Source organism: Equus caballus, chromosome 11 (assembly GCF_041296265.1).
Source record: "Equus caballus isolate H_3958 breed thoroughbred chromosome 11, TB-T2T, whole genome shotgun sequence".
Taxonomy (NCBI): Eukaryota; Metazoa; Chordata; class Mammalia; order Perissodactyla; family Equidae; genus Equus; species Equus caballus.
The window spans coordinates 52,159,982-52,173,195 of record NC_091694.1 but is presented as its reverse complement, the minus strand read 5'-3'; the positions used below and the strand labels follow the sequence as shown (position 1 = coordinate 52,173,195).

Below are 13,214 nucleotides of genomic sequence, written 5' to 3'. Positions count from 1 at the left end.
TGGCAGCCCGAGCAAGCTCACACCATTGGAATCGAGGGCCCTGGGGATCCTGGGCCTCAGCTCAGGGCCAGGTGGGAGGGCAGGACTGCAGAGGCCTCCCAGCTGTGCTGGGAGGAGAGCTGGCTGGACAAGCTCAGGCCATGGGCTGGCCCTCCAGGCCCTTCTTACCCCCAGGCCCTGCAAGGATGTGGCCCTTCACAGCAGGAGGACTGACCCCTGGCCACCCTCCCTGGTCTGGAGCTCCCTGTTCCCTCGGAATGCCCCGGAAACAGGTAGGGCGTCCAAAGCCACCCCCACCCCCACCCCCACCCCCACTTCCCCAGGTCCAGCCAGCACAGGCCTGAAGGGGACTCACTTAACACTGAGGAGGCAGCCCCAAGGGGGTACCCACCCCTGGACACCTTGCCGTCCTTGAGAATCCAGGGGCCAAAGCAGCGCACGCTGGTCACCAGGACAAAGCACCAGCCTTGTCCTCCTTCCCCCACCACAGCACCCTGGCCGCAGGGTGGGGCAGCACAGGCCTGGGGGCAGGGGCAGGGAGGGTGGTGGCAGGACTCATGTAATTATGCTGGAGAAACTCTACATTTCCGCTGCCCCAGGCAACGCCTCTGCACATTACACAGCCCGCCAAGCATAGGCTGCACATGCAGTGCACGGGCCAGGCCCCTGCAGGGCACAGACAGCTGAAAACATGCAAAAGACACGCTGCAGCTGGGACCCCCAGCAGACCTGCTCTGCACAGGGTAGTGTGGGGCTGCCACGGCCTCCCACCACCCTGCTGGCTGGGAGCCGGGAAGGACTGGGGTCTCCTGGGTGCCTGTGGCATTGCCCAACTGGGGGTTGCACACAGTGGCCGTGGGCAGCTCTGCCCATCCTAGGACCACGGCTCCTGAGGGCGGGCCCCTTACACCCACCCGACACTCACCCCGGGCCAATTGGCCTCAGCCCTTAGCATGCCTGAGCCCCCACTGTCCTTGCACTGACCTCGTCCTAAATTGACCTCAGTGAGGCCAGAACGTGGGGTCTGGTGAGGATCCCCCATCCTGTATTCAGAAATGAGGGTGATGAGCTGACCCTCAGAAAACAGACCGTGAGATCAGACCAGGCCCATAAGAGGCACTCTGAGACCCCTTCAAGTAGAGACTAGTTTGCAGGAAGAGGGTCCCAGCTTGAAGCTAGGGTGCCATTCTCTGTCTGGGAAGGGCAGCCTGGCCCCCAGCTGCTGATGCTTCGGGCCCCTCTCTAAGTAGAAGCAGCCCCACTTGGGGTCCACACTGTGAATGGTCCACCCCCTTCTTCCAAGCCCTTGCTCACCAGCAAAATGAGGGCTCAGGCTAGGCAGCTGCTCTGCTCTAGGGCAGCAAAAGCAGGCATGGGGGTGTGAGACCTGGAGCCCCTGAGGCAGACAGGGGAGGCTGGCTCCAGAAGGCCCAATGGAGCTGTTGCCCCCATGAGCGCCCCCAGCAAGCTGTGGAGGACAAGAGTCTGCAGGATGGAGCAGCTGCCCATGGAAAAGCAGGGAGCACTCGCACAGTCTCCAGAGAGCAAGGAGTCGGCCTCCGGGTGCCAGGAGCCAGGCTGCACTGTGTGTCCTGGCCTCGTCATCCCTGGCTGCCCCACATCTCTGTGCTGTAAACCCTTCCTTCCTGCAGCCGGCCACAGAGCTGGGAGCAAGGGTGCAGGCGGGGTGGGGCCGCAATTCTGGGGCTCACAGGAAGAACCTTCCTGCAGGGAACCCTTCTCGGCCCCCAGGGCAGGGCTATGAGGACTGAGCTGCCCTGCTCTAACTCGAGCCTGCCGCTCCAGCTGGCGTGGGAACATGCTCCTCTGTCCCTCAGCAGAGGCCTGCACCTGGCTCTGGGGGGCTAGCCGCGACACCAAGGCGTGAGAAGAGGACAAGGGCCAGGCCCACGGAGGCCAGCATGAGCAAGAACAGCTTGTGCCAGAGCTGTGCTGGCTCTGGCCAAGGGGCAGGGGCCTCGGAGGCAGGCCCTGCCAGGCTGGGTGCCTTGCCCAACCCGAGACGAGGGTTCTCTTGTCTGCTCTTGACTGCATACCTGGCCGCAGTGCGAGGCACCACTGTGTCCTTCCATAGGAACAGACCTTTGGCCATCCTTCCCAGGGTGCCTCAACCTCTACAGAGTCCTAACACTGGGAAATCACAGGGTCATCAAAGGCGACCTGTGGAGTGAGAAGCCCCAGGTCCCATCATGCGCTTGGGTTCCTCCAAAGGGCGACTGCCGGCAGCAGCCCTGTCCTCTGTCCAGAGCTCCTGTTCATTCAAAGCCTACCTCCCTCCCTCCCTCCTGGCCCCAGCTCGGGGCCCTCCGAGGACCTGGCATTGCCACCACCTTGGACAGTTAATGCAGGAGGTAGCTCCTAGTTGACTGACGCCCCCTCTTGCAGGTTTTGGGGACCTCCCACTGGGATCAAAGCTCCGGCCCAGGCCAGGTTCTAGGAAAGCTGCTGGGTCAGCGAGGAGTAGACACTTGTTGCTCATTCATCTGCCGGCCAGCCAGAGACAGACAACCTGCAGGGCCGGGCCGGGGGAGTGGCCGAGGCACAGGCCCCAGGGACGGCCGGCTGTCCTCCTCCAGTCCTCTACTCCTCGCAGGCCCTGAGTGCAGGAACACATCCACAGGCAGGTCTCCGAGACTGACAGGATGCTTGGGGCAGGCCCCAGGGGCTTCCCAGCAGCCACCCCACCCAGGGAGGCTGGGTGGTCAGCCCCTGGCCTCCCCCGCCCAGCCATACCTTCCTGTGGGGCCAGTCCAGCCAGGGAAGGCTTGTCGCCCATCTGCCGCAGAGACTGCGGCCAGGACGAACGGGGGAGGACACTAACCCCACAGAAACCATTAAAACCTCGCAGCCCCAGAAATCCCCTAGGATAGAAAGCGTGTCACGAGCTGCAGCTGCTTTCATAAAACGCAGCTCGGACCACGTGGTTCCCAGTCCCCTGGAAGGACAGAAACCGCTGAGCAGGGCCAAGTCTGGTTCTGGGGTGCTAACCTGCTGGCAGGGAGGGGTGAGCCAATGGAGCAGGTGTGCGGCATCGGGATGCAGGGCGGCCGGGCAGGGCCAACACACCCAGGATAGGGTGCCGCAGCAGCCCCCGCCCAGTTTTCATTGCACGAGGTGGAGGGTGGGAGGCTCACTGTAGCCAGACCCGCCACCAGCCACAGCTGCTCCCCAGGATGCTCAGGAAGCCCGGGGCTGCCACCTCCTGCCACCCCCTCAACGCCCTGCCTCAGACCTTCATTGAGGTGGAGACACCCAACTTAGAGCTGGCTAAAGGTTCCCCTCTTCTCCCTCAGCCAAAGAAGTAACAGCATACCTCCTCCTCTCAGAACGAATAGCAATGTGGAGGCCGCCTCAGTTCCCCTGCCGGGTCCTGGCACCCCCTGCCAGGTGCTTAGGCTCTTTTCTTGGGAGGGAGAGGGGTCAGGTGCTGAGACCATCTGATTGCATGAGGATCCACGGAGGAGGGGACACCAGGAGACCTGGGGAACTCAGGAAGACATGAGCCCTGTTCCCTGGAGCTGGTCACTGCTGGCCTGGCCACCTGCACCCCCAGCTCGCAAGCAAGAAGACATCAGCAGACTGGCCACCTTGCTTTACAAGAGGGTCAGAGGAGAGTGGACCTGGGCCCTGCCTGCCCCGGCTGGGTGCCCTCATTATGGGGGCTCGTCCCTCCCACAAAGCAGCCCGAGGGAGAGAGAACCCGCTGCCCAGGGAAAAAGCCTGGGGTTTCCACCCTCTCTCAGTCAGGAGGAACCGAACAGCCTGGCTGACTCCTGGCCCAGTGCTTGTCCCCGACCCACCACGGACCTGGTCAGAGCTGCCAGAATGTCATCCTGGAGGGTGACCGAGGGCCTCCCTGGAGGGCCTCACACAGCCTCATGAGATGCCCCACCACCCACACCTGCCTCCCATGCTGGCAGGAGCAGCCCAATCTGGTCCCCTGACCTGGCCCCTCCACACACACAGGGCAACAGGGAGGGCACGGCCTGCTGGCTTTGCTGCTGGGAACCAACCAACTGAGAAGGTGGAACAGTGAGTGCCCTCACCCCAGGCCGGTACTCTCAGCATCAACGGCCGGGCCTCACAAGGAGGGGAAGGCAAGAGGGTTGGCCTTCCCCACGTGGCCTTGGGACAGGACCCTCATCACCCCCAGATCCCCCAGGCCCTGTGGCCTCGAGGGCTCACAGAAAGCCTGGTGCGGAGAATGCTTCTGGCCGCAAATTTATATGCACTCCACAGCGGGAGTTTGGTCTGAGAGCCCCAGACAACAGTCCCGTCCACACCCCCTCCCCAGCCAGGCTCCCCTGCAGGAGAGAGCAGAGCAGCCACTCCACCGCAGCTGGGCTGGTGCTTCTGGCCACTCCCAGGACACCAGTCCTAGGAGGGGGGCATCCAGGAGCTCCTCTGGTCCCCTCATACACCCTCTGAAGACAGCACTTGGATCTGGCTTCTAAAAGTTAAACCGCCCTCAGAGGATGGAACCTGCTTCCCCAAGGAGACCCCAAAAGAGGCCCTGAAACAGGACCCAAAGCAGGACCCAGACCAGAGCGCCAGAGCCATGCTGGGGGAGGCCACAGCCCAGGGTGACCCTGCGCCAGCCACACCCACCTGGGAGAATCAGCTCAGGTGCCAGCGAGCACTGGAACAGGTGTTCCCGGTCTTACGCCACGCCCACCTCAGCAGCTCCCCAGGCTGCTGGGGAGGGTGTGGTGCCCTCAGGTGCGGTGGCCGACCGCTCACATCTCCCGTCTCAGGCCTGAGCCCTGCACAGGCAGGTGGAGCTGGCAGGTGTGTGAAGACTATGGGGTGGGTCTTGGGGAGGAAGCCCAGGGAACAGCCACTGGGGTGCTGGGGTCCTCGGTGTCAAAGGCACTAATTTTAGGGATTATCAGGACCCACCGGATCCACCCTGATGGGGAAATTGCCCACCCGAGGCCGGCACAGGTGGGAGAGTGCTCTGTGATCCTGGAGACAGTCCCTGGTGAGTGGGGATAAGACAAGGCTGTGTCCCCCAGCCCCGACTCTGCACCAGCTCTCCCAGTGCCATGGGGATATCCCTGCCTCCCCCAGCCCCACTCTGAGCCTCAGTCTCCCCATCTGTGAAACGGGAGGAGACAGCTTTCATTAGCCGGTTTCGCGGCAGCTGAGAGCCTTCCCCATGCACCCTTCCTTCCTAAAAGCAGGACATTCAGAGGAGGGAAAACAGTGAAACAGTGTGAGGAAAGAAGACAGGAGGAAGCTCCAGGGAGGGGGACAGACGAGTGCCCGTGGGAGCCTGCCCGCAGTAGTGGGAGGCCCGGCTCTGCGTCCCATCTGTGGGGATGAGAGTCGCTGTGCTGGGAAGGGCGGCAGGAGGCCCCGTCAGTGCAGACCCCTGCAGATCAGCTGTCACTGGGGCCCACCAGCCCTCCCTGCCCAACCTGGTGGTCACCCGCATTCCGAGACCTCAGGCTGACTCACACGGAGCCAGCTCCACATCTGGCCTCCATATGGAGCTAGCACTCCCAGGGGGCCCGGGGGGAGGTCACATCTGGCTGGGGAAATCGGAGGATCCCCAGGGGGCCAGTGACCCCCAGGGAAGGGTCAGTGAGCCTCTGATACACCATGCCACGTGCTGCTGGCTGCCCTTCGTCCTGCTTCCTGGAGCTAGGGGCGATGCTGGGCGGGGGGGCGGCGGCTGGCCTCTCCCAGCCATTGCCACCAGCTGTCTTCCGGCCTCAGCCAGGGCCCTGCCAACTGCCTACTTCCCCAGGCAGCCCTCCCTGTGGGCAGACAGCCCCCAGTGCGCCCCTCTTAACATCTGTACTCACACCCAAGGCCCGAAGTCACAGCATGCTGTAGATGCAGGAACTTCATCCCCAGGGCGGGGCTGATAACCTGTCCAGTTCTCTGCACTTGATGGGATTGATCCTGATCAGGAAAGCTAGTGACCCCAAGGTCAAGGGAAGGAAGGGAGGGAGTGTAAAGAGGGGGAGAGGCCATCATTTGCTGAGGCCCCACGTCCCCAGGGCTGGCTGGAGGAAAAGATGCCTGAGTGTAAGACTCTCCCCATCACCCCTGCTCATCTGCCTGAGCAGCTAGACAGAGCCAGGCAAGGGCCAGGTTCCATCTGCCATCCCCACCCTCTAATCCACACCAGCACCATGGTAACGGGCAGTCAGTCGCACCACCAGCATCATCTCCACGCCCGCCTCCACACGGATCTGCCCAGGACCTTCCTCCACCACATGGCCCCGCCCATCACCAGAATGGGTGTGCCAACCCCACCTCTGTCACCATCACTGGCATCCCTGCCATCACCTTGGCTCAATCTGACAGCCCCACCACAGTGACAGTCACCCCAACACCATGGTGACTACTCCTGCATGGTCCCCTGTGAAGATGTCTTGGCGGCTTTTCCCCTGAGGCTTATCAGGAGCTGAGAGGCAGGTGTCCTCCTAAGGGACTGCCGTGCCCACTCTGTGCTGCCAAAGGCCCGGGGCCCTGGCCTGGGGGAGGAGAAAGACCTTGGCCGTGGAGTCCCTGCTCTTGGGCCTGTTATTTTATCTCGCTGAGTCTCACCATCCCATTGACAGAAATAAAAATCCCCTCCCTCTCAGGTGTTTTTGAGGCTTCAATGAGAATGAGAACGAAGCTGAGGTGCTGGTCCAGGGCCTGGCCGGGGAGGGAGAAGCCACTGGCCGGGCAAGGCCTCTTCTCGTGGGTTTCCACTGTGCCAGGAGGCACCAGGGCACACAGGGGATGCTGCTATCAATCAGAATTCTGCATAGGTCTCCAGGCCCACTTCTGCCACGGGGTCCCCCAGAAAGCACATACGCGCACACACTGAGCCCAGCAAACCCGGCTTCTCCCCGCGATGCCAACAGAACTTCCCCCTCGAGTGGTATCCTCAGAAATGATCCCTGTGGGATTTCAGGAGGAATACTTGAGACAAGTCATCTTGTGAAAAGCATTCTGATTTTTCCATCTGGTGGTGCCAAGATGCCTTTCAACAAAAGGGGTGACTAATAAACATTTCTGGGAACGAATAATTTTTCCAAGAACTGGCAAAAGTGAGATGATCTCACCTTTGAGAATGTGAGCTGTCTTCCCTGTTTCTGAATCCCAGGGAGAAGGAAGAGGCAGGCGGTAGCCCCCAGGCCACCTGAGGGGACGGCTCGGAAAGCAGGCAGGAGCCCCAAGGGCTGACAGGAGCTGGACCAGCTCTCGGGGGGTCAGAGCAGTTTCTGCACGTGGACGTGGACATGGCCTTGAGGCCCACACTAGCCTCTCCCGCATCTCACATCCCACACTTGCTCTTCTCCCATCACCCCAGCCGGCCTCTGTGCTTAGAGGCCGTTCTTCCTCTGCCTAGCAGCCCTGCTTTGCCCAGTGAACACTGGCTGCTGGGGTTCCCTCCTCCAGGAAGCCCTCCCTCTCCATCTTCTCCGGAGGATGGGCCACGTCCTGCTTATGCCCGCCTCAGGCTGGACCCTGGCCACACATCCGCCTGCTATGGTCTCGTCCGTGTGTCTGTCTCCCCCCTAGGCTGTAATGTAAGCTCCTGGGGAGCTAAGCCTGTGTCTCCTCCATATCTGTAAGCTCAGCACCCAGGACATGACAGGGCACACAGTGGGTGCTCAATGAGTGTGCAAGGACGAAACCCTTCCTGGGGGGAAGGGCGTGTGAGGGAGCTGGACTTCCTGGGACGTGCACCACTGTGATTATGTGCATGTGCGGCGCCTGTGCAAACCTGAGAAGGGGTGTGAGGCCAGGACGGCGGGGCCTCCAGAGGTGCACAGGGACAAGACAATGAAGAGGAAGGCGGGAAAAGGGAAGAGCGAAAGGAAGGAGGGCAGGGCCGGGAGAGGGGCTCACAGTGGAAGGCCAGGGGGCAGGAGAGTCAGGCGCCCTGAGCCCCCTTCCACGCCAGGTGGATGGGGATGCTACAAGGTGGGGTTTCCCACACCAGCCAAGGGGGTTCGGGCCTGAAACCCTCGCCAGGCCTCACCCGAGAGACGCCTGGGCCCTGGCCAGGCCTGCCCCACATCCCCATACAACAAAAGCCCTGGGATCAACATGTCACCTTGTCATCCGCATCACCTTAACTCTACTGGTGGAAGGTTCTGGAGAGCGTGCTTCCAGTACACATGCCGTAAAGCAGGAGACTCCAGCAGGGATGTGCTCAGCCTTTACGGAAGCGGCCGGCCAGGGCACAGACTTTGCAGTGGACATGCACACACTGGCACACACACCTGCACACATACAGTCACATACACATGCTCACACTCACTCGGAGCATTTTCACAGAGGAAGGGCCCCTCCGAGGCTCGGTTTTCCTGAGAAGTTGGCAGGAACTGCTAACGCCCTTGAAAATAACAGAACCTGCTGTCCGGGAACAACGGCTCCACACTGAGCCTTCTCTAAAGGCTGGTGCCTTTTCAAGCATTTGCAAGGTGAGCTGGAGTCCCCTAGAGGGCAACAGAGGACTGAGGTGGCCCTGGGAGAGGTGGGATGGCAAAGAAGTGTCACGCTGGACCCCTGCCCTCGGAGGTGGCACCTGGCCTGGTGGGGCTGCGATGGGTCTTATCTAGAAGGATGTCATGTCCCCTTGATCACACCTCCAGGTGACAGATGACAACACTGAGGCCCAGGCTGATGGGGCTCCCTGTCCAAAGTCACAGAGGAAATGAGGAATCTCTCCAGATTTGGGGGCCAGCGCCCCTCTCCCTACAGACAGGAGTGGAACAGCCACCCTTCCCTGTCACGGGGTCTCTTGGCCCTGAGGCCCTCCACCCACCCAATTCCTTCTTGCCTTGCTTGGTGCCCACCCCAGTCGTGCCCGGGGTGGGCCCTCTCTCATTGGGGACAAACCCTAGAGCACAGAAGGCAGGCCCCGCACACCCCAAGCCAGCCCCAGGGCATTTCTCGTTGCCTCTGCCTCCCCTAGCCTTCCATCCACTGGCCACTGCCCCGGTCAGGAGAGACCCACATCCGTGACCTCCCACAGCACAATATCAAGACTCTCGTGAGCTGGCCTCAGAGGAGGAAAGGGGTCTGGGGCCTGCTCTTCACCCAGCAGGGGCAGCAAACCCCAGGTTCTAATTAGCAGCTTCTGGAACATCCAAGTGCCCTGGCTGTAAGCGAAGGAAATGTGTTTCCTAATTGGCTCCCTGCCGGCGTGTCAGTCAGAGAGCAGGGATTACGCGGCCCCTCCCAGCCTCCTCCCGGCCCTCCCTGGCCTGGCCTGCTGCAGCAGCCTCGCCTACTCCCCGACCCCCAGGCCAGGGCCCTCCTCCCCTCCTCCTCCTCTTCCTGCTCATCTTCCCCGGCGCTGGCCCAGGCCTGCCCCAGGTGTGGGAGGGACGCCCCTACTCACACTTCATCCGGGGTCCAGGGTCCCCGCAGGATGCAGGACAGATTCTCCACAAGGTCCTGCAGAGCCAGACCAGGGACCTGGCCTCCGGCCTCAGAGCCAGGCCTGCAGCTGCTGCTGGGCTGGCCTCCTGCTGCACCCGTGGGCCCCGGCGTTACCAGGGCCCCTGCCCAGGCCGTGCAGATGCCACTCACTCCTTAGCAAGCCTCCCTCGAGGCCCTGCCAGCCCACCCTGCTGCGTTCCCGTGAGCCCTCTCCTGACACCTCTTTGTCCCACCTCCTGCCTAAACATACAGGCCTAGACACTGAGCTAGGGTGGCGATGCTCCCCAACTTTTAGGTGACCCCAAGAGTATTAGGGACAGTCCTGGGGACCAGAAACCCCCAAGGTCTTTGCAGGAATAGGAGGGGGCAGCGCCAGCCCCAGCCTTGGGGCAACAGGCGGGGACAGTTAGAAGGACATTAAAGCTGATGGCACACAGCTTCACACCTCGTCAGCTCCCAGAGAGGGCACCCTGCTTTCTCCTGCATCTGCTGTTCCTTGAGTCTTGCTCCGTAGCAGATATGTGGACGCCTGGGCAGCAGGCATGGGGGCAGGAGCCAGGATGGCCGCGATGACGTCTGGAAAGGTGGGCACACCAGACAGTCCCTCGTCCCTCTTGGCCTTGGGGCTAAATGCGATGTGTGTGTGTGTCGTGGGGAGCCCAGGGAAGGCCACTGTGGAAGGAGCAGGAGGCTGGGCCTCCGCAGAGCAAGTCACCTCAGCCAACTGGGCCAGCGTCCCCACCTGCGACACGGGAGAAGCGAAGCCCGCCGCCTGTGACACTGGCTTCACTCTGATGATCCATGGGAGTAGGGGAAAGACAAGGACTGAGTCAGGGAGCAGAGTGCAAAGGGAACCCGGAGGTTGAGCGCCACCGCTCCCCACCCCCAGGAGGGAAGCCCCCTGTTGCCCGGGGGGGCCCACGGCAGGTCTGGGGCTCAGGGAGGCCCTAGGGGGCCCCTCTGGGTCTATAAAAAGAAGGTGTCAGGCTTGCTTTGGCAGAGAGAGGGGACCTGCCTGCTGGTGGTTGAAGGGGTCTGAAGAGCTCAGAGGGGGCCAGAGTGTCCCCCGGAAGGTCAGTGGGGGAGCAGAATCCAATGGGGGGAAAGAAGTCAGGAGAGAACAAAACGGGACTGAGTCAAATAGAACCAAGTGGAAAACGGGAACCGTTTTGGTGACTGTGAAACAAAGTCCAATCAGGCCCCCAGGCTGTGGGTCAGCACCTCACAGAAAGACCGCTTACTCTTCCCTTCTCCTAGCCCCCTCTCCACATGCCTACTGCAAGGATGCTTCAAGGCTGAAATCAAATCACTGCTTCCCCAGTGTGCCGCCTCTTCCTTCTCCTCTACCCCGTTCTGGGCGGGGGGGTGAGGGGGAGGCAGGCGGAGAGGCACTTCGGTGACCCTGGGCTCTCCAGGCCTGTGTAGACGGCCCATGCTTGAGCCCCAGACCCCAACCCGGGGAATGTGGCAGAACCCTTGGGCCCGAGTCCTCCTCCCACAGGACTGCCACCTTGCAGTGCCCAGCAGACACAGACGGCTGGGGCTGGGAGGACGAGGCCCTACAGCTTGGGGCCACACAGGCATCGTCCAAAACAACCTGGGGCCCATCCTTGTGGCTGTCATCCTGGCTGGGGGACAGCACTTCCTTTATCTCTAAACCACCCCTACATTTGTTTTCCCGGGGGGAGCTGGAAGTTTCTGCACTGCCTTGGGATGCAAGTACTTTAAAAGGGCTTTTAAGAATTTACTGTGGACCCCAGAGGGATCTGGAACGGGGATATCCTCAGCCTGGCGACTTCTGAATTGACCCACAAACCCTGCCAGGCGCTCTGGCTTTGGCCAGTGGGTGGCCAGGCAGCCCGTGGGCAGTGCGGCTGGCTCACTGGAACGGCGCCCTGGTTTCAGCATGCGGTGTGCGTGCCTCCGTGCGTGCCCCCCACCATCAGTCAGGACCCCCATGTGGCCCATCATCCAAGGCCGGGCTGCCCGCCCTCTCGGGGCAGAAGGATGGAGCACGGGTTCCAGACGATGAGCCTTCTCACCAGGGGCCCTTCCTTCTCAGCCCACTTCTTGCAGCTCTGGTTCTTGCCTCCTCCCCTCCCACCCAGCCCCCCGTGGATGAGCAGAGGCCCCACTTCGCAGGCGAGACAGGGCCACATCCAGCTGGAGTGGGGAGGTGGGCAGAGAGGACTGTCAGGCACTGGGAAGGGAGGCCCAGCCCAAATCAGCCAGGCAGCCCAGGTCAGGAGGAGGCCCCATGGCAGAGAGAGCCAGGCTGGGGTTCAGGCCGAAGCTACTTCCTGGCCAGGTGATGGGGGCCTCGGCTGCCCTGGTCTTTGCACAGGGGCCTTCCCAGCTCCACCAGTGGACATCTGGAGCATCCTCTCGGCACTTTCATTTGCTCTCTGGCTCTGAGATGCCCCTCGCTCTCTGCCCACACCTGCCCGTGGGCCACTAAGGGCTCCTCTCCTCCCGCAGGCTCTCCGATGGCCTCCCACCCCCCCGTGACTGCAGTCAGAACTCGACCCTGCATCACGTGGTGTCTGGCCAGCGCCGGCCTGCAGCCAGCGTGGACTCTCTCAGGGACCAGAAACCACGAAGCTGGCTCCTCACCTCCCACGGGGCAGGGCTGGCTCGAGGGAATTCTCAGGACACGCTTACAGAGAGCGGAAAAGGACAGTCCACCGTCTCCAGGGCCGGTGCGCAGTGAGAGTCGGGGGACGGGACACCCCCTTCTCAGCAAAGGGAGCCTGAGAGCTCAGGTGATAGGGAGTCTCTGCTGGTGGCCCCCAGGGCCGCCAGCCCCATAGGTCCCGGCTGAAAAAGGTCCTCAGAGATCCCCATTCAGTTGTGCTCAAACTTCTGATGCATCAGAATTACCAGCGAGCCGTTTACAATGTGGATTCCTGGACCCAGCTCAGCCCAGAAGAAGGCGGCTTCAGGAAGCTGCACTTTACACACACCGCCAAGCTCCCACCCCTTTCCTGACACCTGCACCGCCTCACTTTGAACAAGCAGCTGCTCAGGTTGAATGCCCACAATGTGGATGAGGGGACTGAAGACCAGAGAGGTAAAGTGACTGGTCTGCGGCCACACAGCCCCTCGGGGCAGAGTGAGGGCCAGAGGCCAGCCTGGGAATCCCAGCCTCAGGTGGGCCCCACTGGCCTGGATGCCTCCCTGCAGGGCGATGGGGAAAGCCCAGCGCTTGTGCCCTGTGGCCCCTCAAGCCCCTTGCCTCTGAGGGCCAAAGTGGAAGAGATGAGACATTCCTGGGCATGGGATCCATCCAGCTCAGCACCTGTCTGGTTACAGGGACTCCAGACCAACACCCTCGCAGGGCCACCTGCACCCCGACCCCAGCTCCGGGCTGGTCACGTGCCCCTCCCCCTTCCCTGCACTCACCATAGTCCTTCTTGCAGTACTTTTTCATGTTAATCTTCAGCTTCCCTTTGGAGGCCTTGCAGTAGGAATCGCAGTCTGCAGGGAGGGGAGAGCACAGACAAAACCTAATTAGGCTGGCGATGAATAGGCTGGCGGCCGAGTGGAGGCCGCCTCCTCCCTAAATACCCAGAGGCCTGTGATACCCATGGGCCAGGAGCGGGCAGCCATTCAGGGCAGCCTTCTGAAGCGGCGCTTGGGACAAAGGGCCCCCGCCCGACCCACCCCCTCCAGCCTGACGAATCCCGCAGCCGCGGCCTGCAGCCCCCTTGGCCTCCATGAGGGACTTGGGGGCTCCCGTATTGTGCCACCCAGGGCTTCTGAGCGCCACACAAATTCCCCCTGTTCTTAAGACG

At 62.0% G+C, this 13,214-nt stretch overlaps 1 protein-coding gene across 3 annotated transcripts in view; it reads right to left on the bottom strand.

Annotated features, from left to right (window-relative positions):
* The window catches only part of NTN1 (netrin 1), a 186,579-nt gene that overhangs the window by 2,890 nt on the left and 170,475 nt on the right, over positions 1–13,214 (bottom strand). For all 3 annotated transcript variants that reach the window (XM_070226530.1, XM_070226531.1, XM_023653496.2), the window contains exon 6: positions 12,823–12,897. In XM_070226530.1, coding sequence (XP_070082631.1) covers positions 12,823–12,897 — 75 coding nt within the window. The remainder of the gene's footprint in view (positions 1–12,822; positions 12,898–13,214) is intronic.